A 22780-nucleotide genomic window follows, 5' to 3' on the forward strand; every position below is an offset into this window, starting at 1 on the left:
GCTTAGCAGTATGAGTCCTATTTTCAAATATGAACACAGAAGCATAATATAAACTTACAGATGTTTTGAATGTTGTCTAGGAACCCAAAGAAGTAAAGAAGAGCTTATTAAATTTTTCAGAAATGACTAGGTACCTTCATAATTCTGGGCCATGTGCAGATTTTACTGCCCAAACATAACCTTTACTGGGAATTGGTGTACAATAAGCAGGTATCACAACAGAGAGATTGTTTTTCATCTTCAGGTACCTAAATAACTGTGAAAATGTAGCCAAAAGTTATTTTTAAAGTTTGGCTCTGGGCACCTCAGCTTTTCAGAAGCTGACTCTATTTCTGGACACTGAAAAAGAAAGCTCATCACCTGATTTCCAAATCAACAGTCACATCACTACTTTGGAAACCATGGTCTAATGATTACATGTCAGTATCAATTAGGACCAAGTGAACTTGTTTATATTTCATCTGAACCAACACAAGTCTTTACCATGAACTCAGTGTGAACAAAATTAGGCTAGAAATAACTTGATTAATTGGTTATCACTGTTCTCTGTTATTCTTGTTATAGCCTAAAAAGGAAAGTAAGAACAACTTGTTCATGTTTGCTTTGATTTAAAAGCTATTTTGGGTCAGAGACTACTTCTTTTAGAATGTTTCTGGTGTCCAATACAATAAGAGACCACAGTTTGGGCTGGGTAATATAAATGCTACCAAACCACTGTGTAACTGATAACTAGCTTTATACTGAAAAGCAACTCGATTAAGATTAAATATATGACACTAGCCAGAATACACTGAGTACCAGTTTATAGTCTGTATGGTGGTGTTCTAAAATGTGAGCACATTATAATTAGTTATAATGTAATACTAAACTGAATTTACTGAAAGTAACAAATTCAGTAGCCTTCTGCTGCATATTCTACTTTGACAATAAAGAGCTCAGTCATGAAACATTGTTTCCCACAATATTTTTGTTTGCAAGTTGGGATTTTACAGTCTGGAAGGGTGGATAAATAAATGATACAAAACTGGCTGGAGAGCAGCTCTATGGAAAAGGCCCTGGGGTCTTGGCAGACAGCGAGCTGCACATGAGCCAGCAGCGTGCCCTGGCAGCAAAGAGAGCTGGCAGCATCCTGGGATGTATCAATAAAACCATGGCCTGTAGAAGGAGGGAAGGGATTATCCCCCTCTATTCAGTGCTTGTTAGACCACATCTGCAATACTGAGTCTAGTTTCAGGATTCTCCCAATACAAGACAGACATCGATAAAAGGGAACAAGCCCAGGGGAGGGCCACCAAGCTGGTCAGGGTCTGGATCACTTGGCCTGTAAGCTGAGGCTGTGGGACTTGTTCAGCCTGAAGAGATGGCTTTTGGGGTCCTACCAGCAGCTCCCCAGGACCTCATGGGGGGACAACAAGAAGATGGAGCTGGGCTCTTCACATTGTGCATGTGAGGATGACAAGAGACAACAGGCATAAACTGAAACCAGAAGGGATCAGACTGGATATAAGTAAAACTGTCTCCTCCATGGAGACTGTACAGCAGTGGAGCAGGTAGCCTACAGAGGTTACACAGGCTCTGTCCTTGGAGGTTTTCAAGACCGGACTGGATGAAACCCTGAGCAACCTTGTCTGACCTCAGGGCTGGTCCTGCTTGAGCAGGAGGTTGGAAGAAGGATCTCCAAAGGTCCCTTTCAAGAGAGTTATCTTGAGTTATCCTTTGTTTAACTGTGTTTCACTAATAGGTGATGAAGTCTGTTATGAGAGACATTCTTAGAACTTATCAATCTGTGATGAAACTTATAATATTAGTGTCAAAATATGTTTAAAAGACTTCAATGCTAATGCTTGGTTTTTTTCTAATCACATAGTTCCTGGGATAAAATAACTTGCCTTAACAAAGAAAGTATATATTGCCTTAGAAACACATTAGATTGGACAGATAAGGGACAGCTGAAAGGTTTAGCATGATGGCCAGCAGCTGGCACTATATACATCTTTATTCCTATCAGGGAAATATCTTGATTAGAATAAGGTAATTCTATAACAGAAATTAAAAGAAGGCAGCAAACCAGCAAACAAATCAAAATTCAATTGCTCATCACAGGAATATAAGGCACCGAGGCACTGCTTGTTTTCTCTAAAGTGAATACCAACATTTGAATATTTGTTGAGGAAAAATTTAAAAGTTGTTTCCACAATTAACACAAACATGAAAGAATCTAGAGAAATATCATAGCTGCAAAAGCATTAAAGTGCATGACATGGACCAATGCAATGTAAAAATAATGGCCTATCCTTGCTATTGGCCTAAAATAATTCAGTTAAGCTTTTCTGAGTATTTTAAAGATCAAAATAGATAAGACTGTATTAAAGAAACGAAAAAAATTAAATGTCTTTGAAGATAACAGCAACATATTTTGATTTAAGAAACTCTTCCAAAGAAGTATAAAAGGAAGTCCATACTGATGGCCCATACTAATGCAGGTGGAATAAGAAAACAAGCTGGCTAAATATTTAAGAATTCGATGCACAAGAGGTTCTGTTAGTTCTCAGATACTTCAGATGTACTTTATTATTATGCAGTAATTTAATGGAATTTGTTCTAGCCTTCCAGAAAACAGCAATTTTCCTGTTCAGGCACAGGACCTAACGTTTGTGTCCTTCTTCAATGGTGTACAGCCTTCTTGACTGCTGGCTCCCCCTCAGAGAACATTCATGCTACCTGGCCCTACCCTTCACTTTTTAAGACTCATGAAAGTAACATACAACAGACAATCATGAAGAGTTTTAGGGGCCATCCTGCTTCCAGTGCATTTAGCAAGGTTTTAAGTGGACTTTCAGAGAAAAGCTGCAGTCCCAGGACCTACTGTTTCGTCCAAAACCTAAAGAAAATGGCCATGGCACCTTAAGATTAATGAGACTTTGGCTTTGCACAGTGCTACGTGCATTTTAAAGTTTATGTGTTTATATCCACATGCATACAGTGAATATGGTGTGACTTTTAAAAGTGAAGTAATTTATTCAGAAGAACAACTACAGTAGTGTGTGGTTAATAAGCCACTAAAAATCGAATACCAAAAATCATGACATCAGCTATTTTACTGCATTTAGAAAAAATAAAAAGAACCCAATGACTAAACATCATCAGGAATCTTAGCATGAAATGTCAGCTTTTGGTATCTATTGGCATCACAAACCGTTTTTCTAGTAATGAAATAAATGACAGTGGAATAAAAATATATCTATTAGCATCTGTTAGTGTTTGGCAGACATCCATGCATATTCTGGCAGAGTTTCTGTAACTGTTTATTAGTATGACAGACTGAAGTGTGAGTGCTCACCTGACATTTTTATTTAGAAAGCAAACACTCAGCTAAAACAAATTTTATAACTGTTGCAACATCAACAGTAAAAGAAAGATTACCTCGCTAGGCACTGGTTCTTTATACTACGGTCTCACAAAAACACTAATAAGACTGTTCTACTAAATCCAGATACAATACTTACAAAAAGGAACAAGTAATAATTCATTTTGCCCAGTTTATTCTAGAATGCTGTCTAGAGATATTGTAAAGCAGCCAGAAAACTAGTAACTGTGCCAGTTAACTTGTATTTCTCTCCAGTTTATGTGGAAACTGATATCCTGTAGCCAGTCAGATTAAACTTTTTAATGTTTGCTCTAGGTTCAAAATAAGTCATGTATGGATGAACCTTTAATGACTCCATGAAAACAGAGCATCCAGTGGATACCGCTCATAGAAAGAAGTGATTTCTCTGGATCTAGAACATGTTTGTAAAGTCCAGTGAAGATTTTCTTTTTTCCTTTTTGATTAGAGCTGTGGTTAAATTAAATGAAATTAAAAGAGCTCTCTACCTAGTGCACCAAGCAGTTGGTCTTTTATGTGCCTTGTTTAATGACAGTGAACCTGTCACTACTGGATTTTCAAGGTCCTCCTGCTGCGAGTTCTCACAGACGGGCCCGACCCCCCTTGTCATCACTCCATCACCTCCTGTTCTGCAGCTCATCTCACCATGGGGCCGAGCACCAAGTGTCCTCCGCTGCCTGACACCAACAATTAGAGTCTGAGAGGAAATACCCTGCCGTCAAGGTCCCTTTAATCATCTGTGTATTTGTCTTCCTTGTGAATCAAAGGCAACCAGGGTAATTAACACCAAAGGACATTGAGCCTGTACTTTATTAAATTGTATCTTTACCAGAAATCTAGAGGACATGCAGAAAAAAATGAGACTTTGTTCACTGCTAGGCCCATACTGTAATACTAACACTGGGGAGCTTTCAAACACTTTACACTGGCCAGAGATCCAATAAGGCTGCTGTCTTTGACTGTGCTTAATACTTTATCCTCTTGTTCGCTTGCTGATCACCAAAATGCAGATGAGAAATGAGCTATCAAATCTGTTCTACTCCATGTCAAAGACTGACACTTTTATTTGTGCTGAAGTAGACCTCTCTAAAAAGAGAGTACTGATATTTATCCAAAGAGGTTGTGCACTTTTCCCATAGCATATCTTTAAAGCAAGAGGGAATATTTTGGTAGAATCATGAAAGGTCTCAAAAGCATGTTCACTTGCTATTCTGCTAGGGAATTTTTACTGCTACAGATGAGTAGTGCCACTTGCTTTTTTATTTCAAGTCATGTGTTCTGTGCTTTGTAATTGATCCAAGTTTGTACTTAAAAACTAAATGTAGTACTCAATGGCTTAAAAACTGCTTATTTTATTTTTAGAGCAGCAACTCTTCTAAATGTGTGTTCAACCAAAATACCACAGGGCAGTTTTATGCACAGGAAAAATTTATTTATTATAATGCTGGAAATTATGGACCAATGGTGTTAATATTTATTTAATATTTATTTAGGGCTAGACTAAACCTTCAGCCCTGTTTATGTGATAGCACATAGTTTCATCACCTCAAAAGAAATAAGCTGTGCTAGTCCCTGACCAGATGTGGATATTCACTCTGCCTCTCCCACTGGCTCTGTTGTAGCAATGTTTCTAAGTCACAAACAGAGTTCAATATTACCTACAAATATTTGAGAATAAATTGGGAAATCATTAAGTAGGCCCACAAAGAGATTTAGGCAATACTTGAATACGATTACATTTCACCTTTGTTTTGGGAACACCGCTCCAGAAACTGATGTTAGCCCTGAATTAGGAACCTCACTGTGGATTAGTTGTACTGAATATTGGCATCTCTGTTAGAAGCCATCCTGACTCTACAGTTACTGGACAGTCAACCAATGCCATTCATGAAGTCTCGTGTGATTCACATCAGTAAACCAAATGCTGACATATAGCCAGGTGAACCAAAGGTTCATATGCTGATTATTTTTTAGACTATAAATGAAGCCAACACCAGTAAGTCCGAGACAGACACCTTCATTATTGAGAGGTGAGATGAACACTCCATCCTTCAAATTTCTTCATAGCTCACGGACAGAATTTGAGAATAAAAGTCACAACAGTCAGCAAGGTAAGTAAAGGCATGGGACTACCTAAATTACCCAAAAGAAAGATGGATGCATCTGAAAAAAACAATCTTTTGAAGCTGGTTGCTGGCCTGCATTCCTGATTTAGGTGCCAATAGTCCCAGCCCTGAGTCATCTCTTGGCTTGAGCCATCATTTTCCCTGACTGTGCATGTTGCTTGATCTTAACTTCTACCTTAAAAAAGCCCTTTTGAATTTTTTTTTTTTCACCATTGCCAGAAATGTCAACAATATTAAGACTTCTTAAAAATGCATTTCTTAGAAATAGCTGATGCCACAGTACATCATTTGCAAAGCCGCAATTCACACAACTTTAAGCAATAGTGTACACAGTTAGGCATGACTGATGTTCTGCTCAATACACTGATCATTTATAGATTTTTGCCAAAGGGACTCTGCAATTGCAGGTTTTACTGCACTTTCCACTGTAAAAAAAAAAAATTAACTGGTTATGCAACTCCTGAGTTATTAATTGACAAAAGCAGCAATGTTTTCAGATTATGTTTGGCTTTGCTCTAAACCTAAAAATAGTGTGGGGTTTTGTTTTTTTTTTTTTTTTTAAGTACTCCATCTGAAAGTTTGTATTTGATGTAGTCAAAATTTACTGCATGTTGGAAAATATATAAAATTGAGAAAATATTTCATTTCAAGGAGTAACAACTGCTATAAACATAATCAGTAATGTGTGAACTTCTAAGCTGCTTAAGCAGCTTGGTCCATTTAAGGATCTAAATGTATCGTTGCCTATAGGAAAAGCATTTGAAAGTATCAAAGTATCTGGAATCTACATAATAGAAAGTCTTGTAAAAACAGGTTTTTATTTATGTATGTAGAATTTCTGAACCAGAAACAGCCTTTTTACTTTCTTGTATTTCTCACTCCAGTCCCAGATGAAACGAAATAATATTAAGTAGGAAAGAGGGAACTACAAGAAATTATTCAGATTCTCAGAATGAGAAAAGATGCTTGACTAGACATTTTGAGTTCCTTTTTAATCTAATTTTAATACAATGCTATCCATTCTTTTTACCTACTGTGTTATTAACATTGTCAGTAGTAAAATAAAAAAGTCCTTTTTGTATTTTGTAACATACTTGAGTCTGTAAGAATATAAACTAGAAAGAGTTGGATTGCTGGTATTTCCTAATAAATATCAAAATTAGTATTTGTTTTGTTCTCTTACAGCAGACATGTAAATATGCTATTGGTTTTTTTTGAGGGCTTTCACATCTTGCTTATGGCTTTGTCATTCATGAGTCTTATGCAATGTCATTTATCTGGTGAAGTGTAAGCAGCAATGATCAAACAAAGGCTAGTTAAATTGCAAAACATGAGACCTGGATGTCTGAATCAAGATCCAATTGCATTTGAAAGAAATGGCACTAACTACCCCTAGAACCAAGTGACTTCAGTCAATAGGCCTGATTTAAATAATCATCTCCCAAATGCATGCTTAATATTTCCAAAAAACCATAACCTCATAAGCTCCTGAGCTCTAGAGTTAAGCAAAAGCCAAAACCAATTAAAAGGCAACCACATTTCCATTCACAGTGTAGCTTGTGCTCATGTACATGATAATGTCAGCAGACTGACTCTACATGGCATGAAGTTCTACCTAATATTTGTAATATTAAATATAATGCTGTCCACAAAAAAAACCCCACCAAAACAATGAAGTCTGGGCAGGAAAAAGGAAAAGAGACAGAGATTCATATGCATATGTATGGGTTATAAAATGTATGTCAAAAATAAATGTATTTCATACCATCATCAACACTGACATGATAAGTAGTTTTGACACTGAAGAAGTACGGTTAGAGCTTTGGGTTTTATTTCTGATTTTACAAGCCATTAGCTATGGCAAACACTTGTTGCAGCCCTATTCCTCTAGCATAAAACTGGGGTCATTACATCGCTATGCCCTGAAGATTTTTAATGACTTTCAGAGACCTTTTAATCTTGTATGGTACATAATTGCTAAAGATGTACAAAACCCTATAATGTTGCATAGCTGCTTGACAAAGTATTTGAAATCAGCTGCAAATAGTAGGGCCCGTTATAATCAGTTTACATGTTTTGACATAATTTAAAGGATGTGTCCAAATACAAACTGCCTCAGAAAAAGAAATACCAAATAATACCACCTGCAAAATCTATAAGAAAATGCTTATTAAATGAGAGTCACAGTTTGGGAATTATTTATGAGTGTCAACAGCTAAAATAGCAACATCCTGACAGCATATGACAACATATGGACAAGACAGTTCCATAGCTTTTACAGTACTGATTAGCACTGGGTTTGTCTCTCAGAAACTTTTTTTTAACCTATTCCTTTCCCTTAATAGGCAAAAGGAAAGAAGTAATCAGAACCAAGATAATGCAAGAAAATGTCACCAACAAAAATCAGACATAAATCAGAATGCTAGATGGCATTTGAATATTTTGAGGTATTTTTCAAACTATATTTGAAGTACAGTAGCAAATTATCAACTACAATAAATGATGAAGAAAACAACAGAGATTCTAGAGATCTATAATGCTGAGTGGAGCGTTCCCTAGTATTTGTCACAATAAACCCATTTGACAGTGTCTAGCAGACAATCACTAATAGATTTCACATACCAACACCAAAGTGTATATAGTCTTCAGAGAACGTATATAACAGAAAAAAAAAATAGAAAAACAACCTTTCAATATTCTGAAAGTACTTAGACAAAATATAAATTATTATCTCCAGTGAAATACTCCAGATAACTGAAATTTCCTGCCATACTTAGACAGACAGTAAAGTTCACACCAAGTCATGAAATTCCACTGACTTGGACAAACCCATTGGCATTTGTTGATTGAGACATCAAATAAATCAAAATAGATTTTAACACCAAGTAACAAGTTAGTATCTAGAAGAAGACTGACATACAGGGGGCAGCTGCAATTCAACCCATTACTTTGTACGATAGTTTCAAACATCTTTATTAGTATCACTCAGAAAGCTGGACTGCTTTTCAGAAAGAGAAAATATCCTTTTCAGGTAACAAAGAATAACTTTTACACAGACATTTGTCAGGTCTGTAATCCTGCACATTCAAAACCCCACAGCTGAAGCCCATCTTTTATCACTTAGTTAAGTAACACTGTATTCCACAAAACAAATACAAGGAAATAAGAAAGCAAGTAGATATTTACTCACCAGCCTTCTCCTTCTCTGAAATAACAGGCATAGCCTGAAAGAAAAAAATAAATGATACCACTATTAAAAAAAACCAAACCACTATTAGGGAAACATTATAAAATCTTAACGTAGATTTTATGAGCATCCAGAAGGTCTAGAAAGAACTGAGGCATCAGTGTGTTAAGCACTCTGGAGAGAAACAAAAAGTTCCTGTTTGAGTATCTTATAATCTATTATGAAACTAATTACTGTTAAAAAAAAAAAAGAGGACTAGGAAAGAAGGGAGGAGATGGAGTTAATAAGATATTCCAATGATTGCATTTTGAAACAATCATCCTAGAATAACTGCCCACAAAATTCCGCTGGGAAATTGCTAAATAATTCTGAAGGAGTGAAGACAAAAACTGTGTGCCTGAAGATGAGACTAAAATGCCAAATCTTTCTTCTACAGAGCTCAAGTAGGGTTCTGCCATTGACTCCATATAGTTAGGACTCGGGCTCACAAGTATGTTGTTCTATAACATATCTATTTCTTACCTTTCATACAATTTTTCAGAGACAAGTAATAGAATTGTTTTCATATTGGCTGTAATTGTTTTTGGAGTTGGAAAATTTTTTTTTTTTTTTGTTTGTTTGTTTTTACAATGGATGTAAAAATCTTTCATATTATGCTTTTCTTTCAGAATAATGCAAATGAACTTTCTGGGTGTATTTTTCCTAAAATAAGTAGGTTCTAGATTGGATGAATAGTAAAATGGAATTTATATGGCATACATCTAAGCAGAACTAAAGAATGTGCAGATACAATAAAGGTAAGGAAGGCTGGATGAGAAATCAGATTGCGTATGCAATGTAGGCAGAGTTGCCATGTGAGTTAAGGTATCAATTTTACATCCCTTTCACTCATCAGTCTAGCCTTTATTCAGCACATTTTCCTGCTGCAGATTTCACAGAAAGAGGAGAGTGATGGACAGAAATCACAAAACAACTAGTTTCAGACTTTCTATAGAGTTCCTGAAATAGGCTTTAAAAATTTTGCTTCAGGATTTGATTTGTCTTGCTATATAAAATAGTATTTTATAGCATTTCCTGGATGATATTTTGTATAAAATTTCAACTAGAACATGTCTTAGACAATATTTATTAATAAATACCTTACAGATTGGTAATAGCCATAAGAATACTTTTGTGATTCTTTGTTTCACCTGTACTCTGACTAGTTAAATATCTGTTGCTTGAGTTCGACATTCAACCATAATGCCTCAGGGCAGATATGCAAGTCACAGAATTAGTACTTCTCAAGTAGGATGAAGAAGCACTATAAGTTCCAGAAAATTTAAAGGTAGAATGAGGTTCGGAGAGAAAAGTACTTCCTACGTTCCTGTAGAAATCTTGCAGCAATTCATTAAGACTGATGCTAGAGACACCAATGTGGATTACACAAACTACCAAAAGTAAGAATTTTAAAATCAAGTCAGGTGCATAGGAAAAAAAAAATAAAAATACTAGAGCACTGAGATAAAGAAATACATTCAAAATGATAGAATCACAAATTTTCCTAGAATAATTAGAAGGAACTCATATGGCGGCGACTACCTGTCGCCGCCATTTTTCACTACTCCAGGTCCCCCATAGTGCATTATGTAAATATAGAGATTTCTGTTTATTGCCTCACTTCTATTGATATCAGACTTAGCCCACTTTTTTTCAGCAAAACATCATTCCATTTCCTTCATGTGCTTTTAAAATTAGAACAACTAATTTTCTCTAATTTGGTCTTATTGTTTAAATGCACAAGAAAAAAGTATAGCATTTTCCAAGAGCCAAATATTTTCTTAAAGTCATGTGAATCCAAGTCAAAAATGAAAAAAGAAATTATCTCTAAATCCCCCCTTATAGTAGCATTGAATTAATTAAAATAAAATCATTTCTTTAGAACAGAATAAGAAGCATATATTTCCAAAGAATATCAATATTCTTCTCACTGTAAAAACTATAAATAACATGAATGCTTGACTCAGAACATGGTACTGTAGCATACTTATAAATTCTGAATCCATTGTAACAGTTATGAAAGAGGTTTTCCTTAAAATAATGTATATAAGCAAGTAAGTCTTACTCATTAATTCCTTAGATTTTAAAGAGAACTCATATATGGTTTTAGTCAAAGGTTTAGATTTGCTTAGTTTACAGAAAAATTAAAAATCTTACTATTTTATTAAAATATATAGTAAAGTCCCTGATTAAAAAAACCCCAAGCCAAACAAAAAAACACTCCCCAAAATTACCCTCTTTAGCCACAAAGTACAAAGACATCTTGGACAATACTTTGAAATATGTCTGTTTCCTAAGCAGAGTGTAATTTTGCTGAATCGAGATGTAAAATGAGCTAAAAATTCTGTCAGAATGTTCTATTGCTGCTTAAAAGCTGAGAAAAAAAATCCTAAATGAACATAGTATTTCTTGAAAATTTACAATAAAGTAAACCACCAGCAAATCTTGTTCAACAAGATCTCTGATGGTCCTACTATTGGTTTAGTTTTTCATTAATACAGCTACCCATACTGCTTACATGCTGCCTAGTGGGAAAACATGATTGTTACTTATGAGAAATGCTCTCATCTCCAGTACGGTTTTGAATTCACTGGAGACCTTCTTCCAACAAGTTCCATATGTTCCAAATGAATTGCATTCCCAGGAAGTGATTTAACATTTCTGGCAATGGAGCAATTAAACCGGATTTTCCTGCTTGGCCAGATGGGTTCACTGTAACTTCACGTTATTTCTCACTCTCCTCACAGAACTGAAGAACTCGACTAACAATTTCCACATGATCGGGTCACATGTGTTTTTTAAAAAAGCAGGCGCATGCCCTCCTTACACCCTCTTCACAGGTTTCACAAACACTCCCCAAAGTCAGGCTCCTCTCTATATTTTTAATGATATGTGCTTTTAGCAGCACCAAGAAATAAAAGGGGGGGGGGAAGAGGGGAAATCCCTATCAGACCATTGCTGAAATATACTCAGGATTTACTTTTAAATTGGAGAATGTGATTTTTAACCTATAAAAATCTTACTTGAAATGTCATATTGAAAATTTTTGTATGCATCCTTACTGTGTTGCAACCGATTCCCTGTAAATATATTATACCTGCAAATATGACTGTAAAGTGCATGTAAAATGCTATATTGGACATTTTTCTTTAAAGTTGCAAAGAAGACAGAGTGCATTTGGGAGCAGCGATGAGAGTACGCTGAGCTGCAAGACCGCCATTGTAAAAAGCTGAAGCACATCCAGTCTGACCTGAACATTGGCTCTCCCTTAACTGTAGTGCGAAGCTATATGTATTTTTTTTTTAATACTGATTCCAAACCTGCAGACAAAACCATTATGAACAAAATTAAACTAGCTATCTTTTTGTTTCCTTGCACTCACATAACACGAACAGCTCTATTATGACTGACTTGTCTGCAAAGGGCCACACTAGATGGCAGAGGTTTGTAACTACAGTAACTGGCAAGTTACTGTAGAGGAGCATGTAACATACAATTTCTGAAATAAGGATCTAATGACATCTATTTATTGTTGTAGTATCTCATAAACCAGTTGGAGTGAGTCTATATTTCAATTTTGCAAACAAGATATAGCATCTTTATTTTAAAGCCATTAAATGCATATTTTTTCCCCAGAATAATGGTTCTGCTTTTTTTTTTTTTTTTGGATTACAGAAGATAAAGTGCATTTGGCGTTATGTGAATCACATTTTCAATGCTGCCGTCCAACCATGATGATAGATATTCTACAAAGCTCTTCCATCATAGAAGGCTGTCAGCTATTCGGTCTTTTTTCAGATATGCATTTGAATAGACATGCTGGGAAATTTCCTTGCTAATGATCTGATACATCTTGATTTGCAAGCATTTCTCTACAATTTTGCCGGTGGAGATAATATCTTCTACTGTCCAGGGTGAAGGGAAAACTCCAGGGTAAATGTTAGCATACTGGGATTTGACTGGAAAGGGAAAATCCAGCCTTCATAATAATTGTGACCAGGTGACTCACAATTGCTGAGCTCAAGCTGTTATAAATCCCCTACCTTATTTTTGGAAGTGCTTTTATGGTAATCACCTTTTATTCCTGCAATTAAAATCATGGCCTAAATTCTTACCTTCGTGGATGCTTTTTGGATGCAAAACAGGGTTAGTAAGAATTGTGTTTTTCACTGAAATGATTTGCCTCAGGACCAAATCCATCTTTCTATTCTAAAAAAATGGAAGCTTTATATCGCATTAGGAGCAGAAGAGACCAACCTCCAAAGCTTGCAAACATAAAAATGAATGTTATATTTAGTTTTTAATTAGGGTCATTGATTTTAAGACCAGAAACCACTATGTAGATCAAAATATATATCTCTGTTGTCTTCTTTCTACTCAAACCATCAAAACACACAAAAATCTAAAATCCTCTAAAGAAGAGCTATCTACTGAACTTCTGACAAGAAAGAAAGAAAGGAGGTAATATCAACACAATATACAGTTACCAAGAAAGGACTAATGAATCGAATGACAGAGAACTCTCTATTCCAGTAAATAAGAGCAATCTTGTACCTGAAAACTGAGGTCCACAACGCTCAGACAGAAAACAAATTTTAAGCATTATGTAATTTCTCATCAAACAGTGCATGTTCTGTATCATCGGGAGTCTTTAAATAGACATTTTATTTTATTTAGAAGGTATGCTCCAGTTTTCTTAATTTGGATAAGTAGTAGTTAAAATTAACTGGGTTATTTTACAGAAGAAAAAAATCCACAATCATTCAGATGGTTTGAAATTAGGGAAATATTGCAGTCCATAATGGGAAATTTCCTCGGTTATATCCCCATTACAACAAAATATTGAATAAATATCTCTACCAGAAATTTTTGTTCTTTGAAACCAAAGCATTTCCTGTTAATGAATCAGATTAAGAGAGTAAACATGTAGAAAACCCTTTTGGAAATACTACACAATTTAAAGTAAAATTATCTTTTGGTATTAGCATTGATCTGAAATCATAGCAATAACGTAGAAGAAAAACCAAGAATTATTAGTTTATAATTCAGAATTATTTACAAAACATTAATTTATTAAACTTGTCAGGTTTTAAAGTAAGTTTTCAGTTCTCCACAATTTTTACAATTTTGATTTTTTTTTTTTCATCTGGATAAGGAAAGAGAAAAATCAAAACCATCAACTTTCACGACAGACCAGCTTTAGAAGGGGAATTTAGCAAGGTCTTTCTTCTTTGAGGTCTTTCATTTTACTAAAGATTGCAATTACTAGAAGTAGAGCAGAAGGCAATTAAAATCCCCACAACAATAAAGCTGCATCAATTAACTCAATTTTAAAAAGAAATTAATGTCACATTCAGAGGTCTCTGCTAAGTTTATGACAACACTATGAATTTAGTTCTAGTGGAAATACAAAGCTGTATGCTTGCCTGCATATGTTCTCCTCCAGCCAGTTGTATGCCTCTCCCCATCTACTTTGTTTTCTGACTAGATATTTCTGTTTGCTTGAGCCTCTTAATGCCACTGAGGTCACGCACAGAGACCCCTTCTAGTTAGTGCTGGATGGTTGGCAGTTCTCCTTCCATGAGGCACTTGCCAAGAGCCTGCACTTGGGGTGGTCTAGTAACTTCCTGCGTCTTCGTCATTCAGCTGGCAGAGTGTGACTCTTGCTGGATTGGAAACGCAAAACAAAGATGCAGGATAATTGTCTTGTGCTCTATTTGGTGTTATTATAGACTTTCCATAGATCAGGGTAAGCTCCCAACGCTCTGAAATCTGTCAGGACCACATACAGCTGGTTTATACGATAGATAAGACAACAGCCTGTCTGCAGCTTGTCCAGGCCATTAAGTAGAATTTCACCATAATATAGAATTAAGTCCCTTCTCTTTAGGGATGCTGAAGTCTTCAGAGCAGCTGCTGCAAGTTCCTGAATATCCTGAGAGTTACCATCATGGATTTTGTGAAACACATTTTTTTTTTTTTTTTAAATTAACAATTGTTAGACCTCAGTTTATTTGCATATCAGGGTTTAACTTGGAATAAAAACAAATGCATAAAATAAACTTATTTTTGATACTTCCTAGGAGTTCACCAGATAAGGAACTCTATTTCCACTTGAGCTGCTTTTGAATTACTGGGGTGGTCATACAGTACTTGTAAGGGGGGGTCAGTTAAATTTTAGTTCAATGTTAAGGAACGTTTGTATAGATTTTGGTAATAACAAAACCTATGCTTCCTCCAGTTTCACCAAACATATGTTTTCTTCAGGGAAGAGATACATAACTTGAATGTTAACACCAAAGCTGAGATGTGACACACTACCTCTAGAACTGGAGCAGCCCCAAGAGTGGTCATGCTTTTCATCAATCACCAGAGGTTCTATTAGGGTTCATTTACACATAGAGAGCTTTTTCCCAAGCTCAGAAGTCATTTGTTTAGCTAATGTTTATCTTATAAAACCTTTTACAATAACAAACACATCAATAAACCCTGAAACATTGGCAAAGCTGAACTACTTGGGAACCAGAGGGCACCCAGCTCTATAAGGCAGCAATAAAAGATAATTAAAGTCTCATGTTTCCCATTTGTTTCAACATCATGTAATGTCTACAAATGTGCTTTTGCCTTAAAACTCTTACATCTGGGGAATGCTTCTACATGGCTGACAGGAATCCCAGGTGATTTCAGTCTTTTATCATCTCCTTATATACAATACTTACAACCTTAGAATAAGTCCATGTTTCATGTAAATAAAAAATTATTTCAATTATGTGATAATAGAAATTAATTTTTTTTACAGGATGACTCTAAGTTACCAAATACCTTTGAGCACCTACTCACAGCACAAAAGAGGAAATTAAACCCAACAAAATCATACCATTCTTGTCTTTCCTTAGCTACCTCAAAGGAAAAAAAGGAGCCCTTTACCCTTCATCCCAAGAAAAGCAAGCCACTCTTACCAATTCTGAAGGGTGCAGACATGAAAATCAGGAAGGTCATCTCATTGTTGGAAGTGCCAGAGTTGGCCGTAATGCAGAAGCTGTGTGTTTATGAGCTAACTGAGAAAAGGTTAGCAATACAAATGACCGGATATGTAAATGAGCAATCTGATTGTAATAATCTTTCTGTGAGGTCAGTCCAAATCCAATGGTTGATTGCCATCTACACTTTTGAATTCTACTAATGTTAGTCTCCTGGATTCAGATCTCACTCAGGTTAGCAGCAATAAAAGAATATTTGAGTTTCTTGAATATTATATATGAAGGATTGGTATTTATGCTGATCAAGGAAAACCTCACTGTGTTCATCTTTATGTTCTGAAAAAGATTATCAGGTGTAGAGCATTGTATCAACTTATTGACACCTACTGGGAGGGCAGCAACTATTGACACCTACTAACACTCTGATCCTGTGTGAGTTTGCTCTTTTGAATCTCTGCAGCTAACCCAGCTGGCTATTCTTCCCATTGTTAGCTGCAGCAGGCTGTTACAACTGTTTAGAGTTTTCTTGCTAAATAAAAAAGCAAAACCCAAGAAACTAGTTTTTAAAACATGGTATGTATGTTTTGGCACAAATCTTTATGCTCACAGTCTGATGTGAATTCAGTCACTGTGATATTACATTTGTTGGAACAGGTGGGAAAGGATCAAAAGCAGATCCTCAGGGAGGCTCTTGATCTTGGGCTTTATTCCAGGCGTAAAAGAATAAATTACTACAAAAGCTACATCTCTTCTATGATGATGAAACCTTTACTTTTTGCAGAACATTGTAGTTCTTTACTCAGGAAGCTGAAGAGTCACATAATAGTGGTGCTAATCATGAGATGATGGAGAGAGGAGGGGGATAGCATGCCAGACAGAAACAGTGACAGGTTTGGGAGAGTCAGTGGGGTGGTTTTTTTGTGGAAAAGAGTGCATCTAACTTTGGAAGGTAGCAGGGGTGAGCATAAGAGAGTAAGTGCCAAATTAATACATTTCAGTAAGTTATCACCAAGTCTGCTAGATGTGATAATTATCATGTTTCTTCTTGGTTTACTAAAACATAGAGCAATACAGATCAACATAAACCACCCTATTTGCTTTTATGAGGAGAAGACAAATGGCAAGGAGTAGAAGCATGCAAAAAGACAGTGGCTTTGTCTTGGGTAGCAGGAGGAGGTAGAAAGAAAGGGAATAAACACTAAAATATTCTACCTGGATCTCATTTGCTTAATTGACCATATTCTTGGAATCTGTTTGTTCCTGCTCCAACATACATGTGTAGCGAGTGTGAGCTTAAAAATCACCAAACACCATTACTGTGACCTTACTAAGTCAGTATTTCTCTAGGTCATCCAAGAGAAAGAGAGCTGAAATGAAATGAGTTCTTCTGAGCACTCTCTGCACATGTAGTGTGCTAACCCTTAAGCACTTGTCAAGGTTGTGGGTGACAGATAGAGGCAGTAAAACAAAAAGATATCTTTTGGGTGAAAAAGTAAGAAAACTTGCTTTTTAGTTCATTCAAGAACTTCTGTTTCTTTCAAGATAATTGATTTAAAAAAAAAAGTTGGAAAGATATTGCTTATATGAAAACAACTCCCTTTTTTTCCAGAAGACAGAAAAAAGAAATGAAAATATGTAACAAGTAAAGATGAGTTTCTTTATCACTGGGAAACAAAACAGGAGTTTGACTCCTAAAAGGGCCTAAGGAAATGACACAAAGTAGTTTTTTTAATCCAAATACAACAATGAAAGTTCTAAAAAATACCCCAAGCCCTTGAAAAACCTCTCCGGAAAACAAAACATTAATCTGCACAGCTGTTTTATGCTAAAATGCTTGTAACTAAATCCCCCTTTTTTGTTTGAGAAAAAAACCCCAACTATAACCATTTCTACTTTAATATCTAAACTCTAGTCAAACTGAGTATCAAATTTCCTTTGCTCATATAACCAAAAGCTTGGTTCCTCTGGTACAGTTAATAAACCAGAGAAATACACATTTCATCTGCCATATACTTTCCTCAGCTGGAAGCATTACCAGTAAGAGTGCTACTCCAGGTCTGTGATATGACTATTTCCTATTACATTTCTTTAGGGTCTTGCAACACCTTGCTTAACTCAGTAATGCCTGAGCTAACATTTCATAGTACGTACTCACATGGACAGACACTGGCACAGACAACACACACGCTACACATCTTCCGTCTCTGTGCAGTAATCCCATTTTATTCCCAGGTACTATCTGTCAAGCTAGGATCTTTGATGTCATAAAAATCCAGAAACCAATAGAAGTACTCTTACATCTGTGAAGTTTTGCTCATGCTGCCGACATATTTCAAAAGCCTGGGAGGAAGGAGGGGTGCTTTGCAATTGACTGAGGGGGATTCTGCGTTCCATTCACCACCTTAAGGCCCAGCCATATATGCTGCAGGTTAAAGTTAGGATGAGCTTACTGCATGGTTAAGATGACAGGCTAGCTATTACTTTTCTTAGAATAAGACCACTGGGGATAGTCATGGTCTGGTATTAGAACAAGAATACTAGTTGGACAATCTTTGTGCTAGTTACAAATATTACAAACACCTAATTTTTGTCATCTTTAAAATGTAAATAATATTGCTTTACCATTAAATGGTATGTTTGGAGGCTTTCAAGCACCTACAAAAAAAAGCTACAATGATTTCTGATTGTTCTGTGATAAAGTTTTCTATGCATTATGTATAAAAGTGTAGTATGTTACAAGATCAACACATAACAAATCGATCAATCTTAACTTTTGAACATATACACACTTTTTTCTTAAAATTGCTAAGTTTTTTAACTGTAAATCATCTAGCATGCTATGTATTTCTGTAGCTTGCATTCTGATATCAAAATATTTTCCAGTAAGAAGTTCTGTATTTTAGCCCACTTGTTTCTAAGATTTTGATTGTTAGAATCAGTGGGTGTAAAAGTAGACACAGCTCCTTAAATCATAAAAATGACACTGCATTTTTAATCTTAATTAACAGGTATAATAATTTTCTATTCAAACAATGGCTAAGCATAGCTAGTGAAGGATATGCTCTGTCTGAAAAACCTTTTTTTAATATACTCCTTTTATGGGACACTTAAAAGTCGGAGATATTCAATATTGCCATTCATTTATCTAACATAAGTTCCAAACATTATTATTTTCTATAGATGATATATTTCTAGTTCATGGAAAAAAAAAATCTTACTGATACAGAGCACAATTCTGCTAAAGTCAGTAGGAACTTTGCCAATTACTCCAGTAAGCGAAGGCTCAAGTTGATGCTGCCTGACTCATAATCTTCCTGTCTATGCTGTGTCCATTTCCTTTTTAAAAGGCACAGTTCTGTGTGTGCATATATGGATATGTATAAAAGATAATAAAATCTACTATTAAAAGCCAGGCTTTATATACATTTTTTTTACTAATTGCTACATCTGCTATGAAGACAGCCCTTTTAAGCTCCTTCCTTTTCCAGAAGTTCTAAAATTGGTCTTCTTTCAGGATCACTTTATTTATTTATTTTGTTCTGAATTTTATTTTTGGTTTCTGCAGGCACTAAGCAAAGAAGTATCTCATCAATGTCTGTGTTCCCACGCTATTCCCATGAAAATCTCACTCAGGCTTGCAGACAGATGCACTGCAGATCCTTGGAGTAGTAAGTGGGTCCAATTCTGTGAAGTGCTGGTCATTTTCTGTATTTCCCCAGGATCATGCCCTAATAGTACAGTTTCTTTCTGAATTGTTCCAACTTTCCCAAACTTTGTGTGGCATATTACAAAAATGTAGTTCACAGTTTCTAAGCTTTCAAAACTTTCCAGAGGGAAACAGCACACAAGAGTCCAAGTACGCTCTTGGCTTTCATACCAATACCAGTCCCCTGAGGAGAGTTTGAATTATTCCATATTTTAGTTAAGAGGGACTATTACAAGTATGAAACATTTTCTGCAGAAACACTTTTGACTGATATCTTATGTTCACACTCAACTCTCCTAGAACCAATATTTCACAAGCATTTAAAAATATTCCTGACCATTAATGATAGTGCAAAGAACTGTAGAAAGCCACAAATCCCATTTCACCATATGAAAAGAGGAGGTGTTTTTTTGAAAGCAGATAGTCTGCAGACTGGCAGAGCAGATTTCTGACAAAATAGCTGTATTTCATATGAAAAAGATTTTGTGAAAAGAATTACATGAGTAGGATAAATATAAATTTTAATTCCACCCACATTAGTCCTTAGTTTTGTATGTAAATTTAAAATACATCGTTGCCACAGGAAGGGTAGATGGCTTTCTTAAAAAAACAATTTCTTTCTTGTGTCTTGGCAGCAAAGTAAGAAGAAATAAGGCTTAGTGAAAATGAAACACCCAACCAACAAACAAAACAACAACACTGTACCAATCCTTCTACCAGTGCCTGTTTTTCATTGGAAAGAATAGAAGAATGCAGTACCCTTGACCACCCATGTACTTGAGACCTTCCAAACTCAATGTTTGCATGCTGAACTTGACAAGGAAGGAATACTCTGTGTGTGAAGCAAGTTGCAAAACCTTGCTATGTCTCTCAAGACAGAAGTATAGGATGAAAGTTCTATTTTATATTTGCCTGTGTTTCGATTTAAGAATAAATGTGTTGATAGCAGTGGAGGGCTACTTATCACCTTGCAGCTGCTGAAAGAAAAAAACCTTTAGTAGTACCAGAGTGAGAGAAAGAAATAAGCCAAAGTACAGATAAACAGGATCAAGATTTTTCAGTCTGCCTTTTTTATGCTCATTTTCCCCTTATTTTGTATTTCTAGTCTAGTCAAAATCTAGACCGTTCTGATTCACTTTTCACAGGCAAATCCTACGCCCTGACATCTGGGCTTGGCATGATTTAGAAAGAGAGGACACCCAAAAAATGAGGACCCAACAGGCTAGGGACTCTTTAGAGAAGCTGGATGTATTCTAACTCGTGAGGCTAAATGAAGTCTACCCAAGCATGCTGAAAGAGATGGCTGATGTGATTGCAGGGCCACTGACATAGGTGAAAAATCGTGATATCTGTGGGGTGTCCCTGATGGCTGGAGAAAGACTTACACCCATCTTCAAAAGAGGCAAAGACACAGTGATCTCTAAGCTTGTCAGCTCACTTCAGTCCAGGGAAAGATCATGGAGCACACCTTAAAATCCATTTCCAAAGCCATGAGTGACAGGAGAGCAATCAACATCAATTTACTAAGAGCAAATCACCCTCAACCAACCTGATTTGCCTTCATCACTGGCTACGTGGACAAGAAGAGAGCAGTGACTCTAATATACCTTAACTTTAGTAAGACTTTATACACTGTCTCCCAAAGCAGTCTCATTTAGAAGCTGAGAAAGTATGAGCTGGAAGAGCAGACAGTAAGATGGTTTGCAAACTGGCTGGACTGACATCATTCAAAACTGTCAAACCATTAAAACTGGCATCTTCAGCTAGGGTATCTAGTTCAAAACCAGCTTATCTCTTAGAGTTTTTAGAATGAGAAGAGAACTCATTTGTTCTGAGCTCCTAATGGCATCTGGATGCATCTTTTAGATGCACGACAAAATGGTTGGGAAGATAATGCCAAACATTCCTGAACATAGAAAAGCAGCTCTGCACGCAGTCTGAGGAAAAGATGAAATTCTGTGAAAACTAGAATCAGTGAGATTTCAGGGAGCCCCCAAAATAACAAAGGATTGGGATGCTGACACACAGAGAACTTATGGAAGCTGAAATAGCTCCTGCTATGTGTACTGAGCTTGGTTTATAGAACTACAAATTGTAAGATTGTCTTGAGAAGGCATCAAAGAAAGGCATAAATTCAAACTTGAAATCCAAGCAGGGAAAAGATGTTGGCTTAAAGCATACCTTTACAGATGCTGCAGATATATGACAGATTGTCTTGAAGTACTTTCCACAGACATCAAGAAAACAAATAATAGCAGCAGAAGGAGATGGTGTTGCCATAAGTAGTAATAAGAAATTTTCATGGGTTTCCAAGTGGTCTGAGCAAACTCAATCTATGTTTGTGAGAATATGACAGCATTTACAAGTGCACATACTTTCAAAGCTACATTTGAACAGGGCTAAATAATCCAAACTCTCAGCTTAATAAACTCTACACAAAATACCATATATTTCGGCACTCGCTCTCCTGATTGGTATGTGTCTTATGAAACCTGAATACTCCTAACTGACTCACACTAACCCAGTGCAGTCCTGAAATACTGGCACTAGAAGCATCTATTTATCTAGTTCTAGAGAAAATTAGGACTTCTTTGTGTATATGTAGGAACAAGCTTGGCATACGAACAAATATGCTGCAGCAAGTTTCCTGATTTTTTTTTTTCCTCTTATGCTAAAAATTCCACAAATAAGTTATTAGGAAGGTGAGGCTAAGGAAAATATGTCACAAGAGATTGCTTTAGTACTTCATTACTATGAAGTGCACTTACAGATAGCTTCTATCTTCAAGAACTCTGTTCTCTCATATGAAGCTATACAAAAGCTGCAGCAGCTACAGATTTCTAGCTGCTATTGAAAATCTCAGTGTTCTGATAGCAGTTAAATTCTGTTAAGACCATCACTAATTACAAAGTACTGAAAATTGTTACTCGCTGTTATTCCTATTTCTTTTGCAAGTTGTTTATCATACTTAAGTATTCTAGAAGTTCAAGAATTTCAATAATTTAATTATCTTTTCTCCAAGGTTTTCTATTTTGGTCTTGTTCTTTTTTTTTTAATAAGACAGATCAAAATTTCCACCTGAGTATTTTCAGCTTTTAGGAGCCTGGATCCAATATCACAGAAATTCCATGTAACAAAGTAGAACAGAACAGCTAGTCTGATCTCTGTGTCTTATAAGCAATTATCTATCATTCAGTTAAAATAAGTAATCTTCAGGAGACTAAAATGTTCAGGATAGATTCAGGCTGTAGGTCATAAGTGTTTGGCAGTAAATTAATTTAGTAGATTAATTTAAATAAACCAGATAGAAAAAAAAAATTTTTTAGGACATTATGATGAAGGGACACCCCCCACCCC

General features: G+C 35.9%; 1 protein-coding gene across 2 annotated transcripts in view; it reads right to left on the bottom strand.

Annotated features, from left to right (window-relative positions):
• DLC1 (DLC1 Rho GTPase activating protein) overlaps positions 1-22780 on the bottom strand; it is a 212967-nt gene that overhangs the window by 122710 nt on the left and 67477 nt on the right. For both annotated transcript variants that reach the window (XM_010574536.1, XM_010574535.1), the window contains one exon: positions 8702-8735. In XM_010574536.1, the coding sequence (XP_010572838.1) occupies positions 8702-8735 (34 nt within the window). The remainder of the gene's footprint in view (positions 1-8701; positions 8736-22780) is intronic.

This window comes from Haliaeetus leucocephalus, unplaced genomic scaffold (assembly GCF_000737465.1).
Source record: "Haliaeetus leucocephalus isolate CR32 unplaced genomic scaffold, Haliaeetus_leucocephalus-4.0 Scaffold439, whole genome shotgun sequence".
In the NCBI taxonomy this organism is placed as follows: Eukaryota; Metazoa; Chordata; class Aves; order Accipitriformes; family Accipitridae; genus Haliaeetus; species Haliaeetus leucocephalus.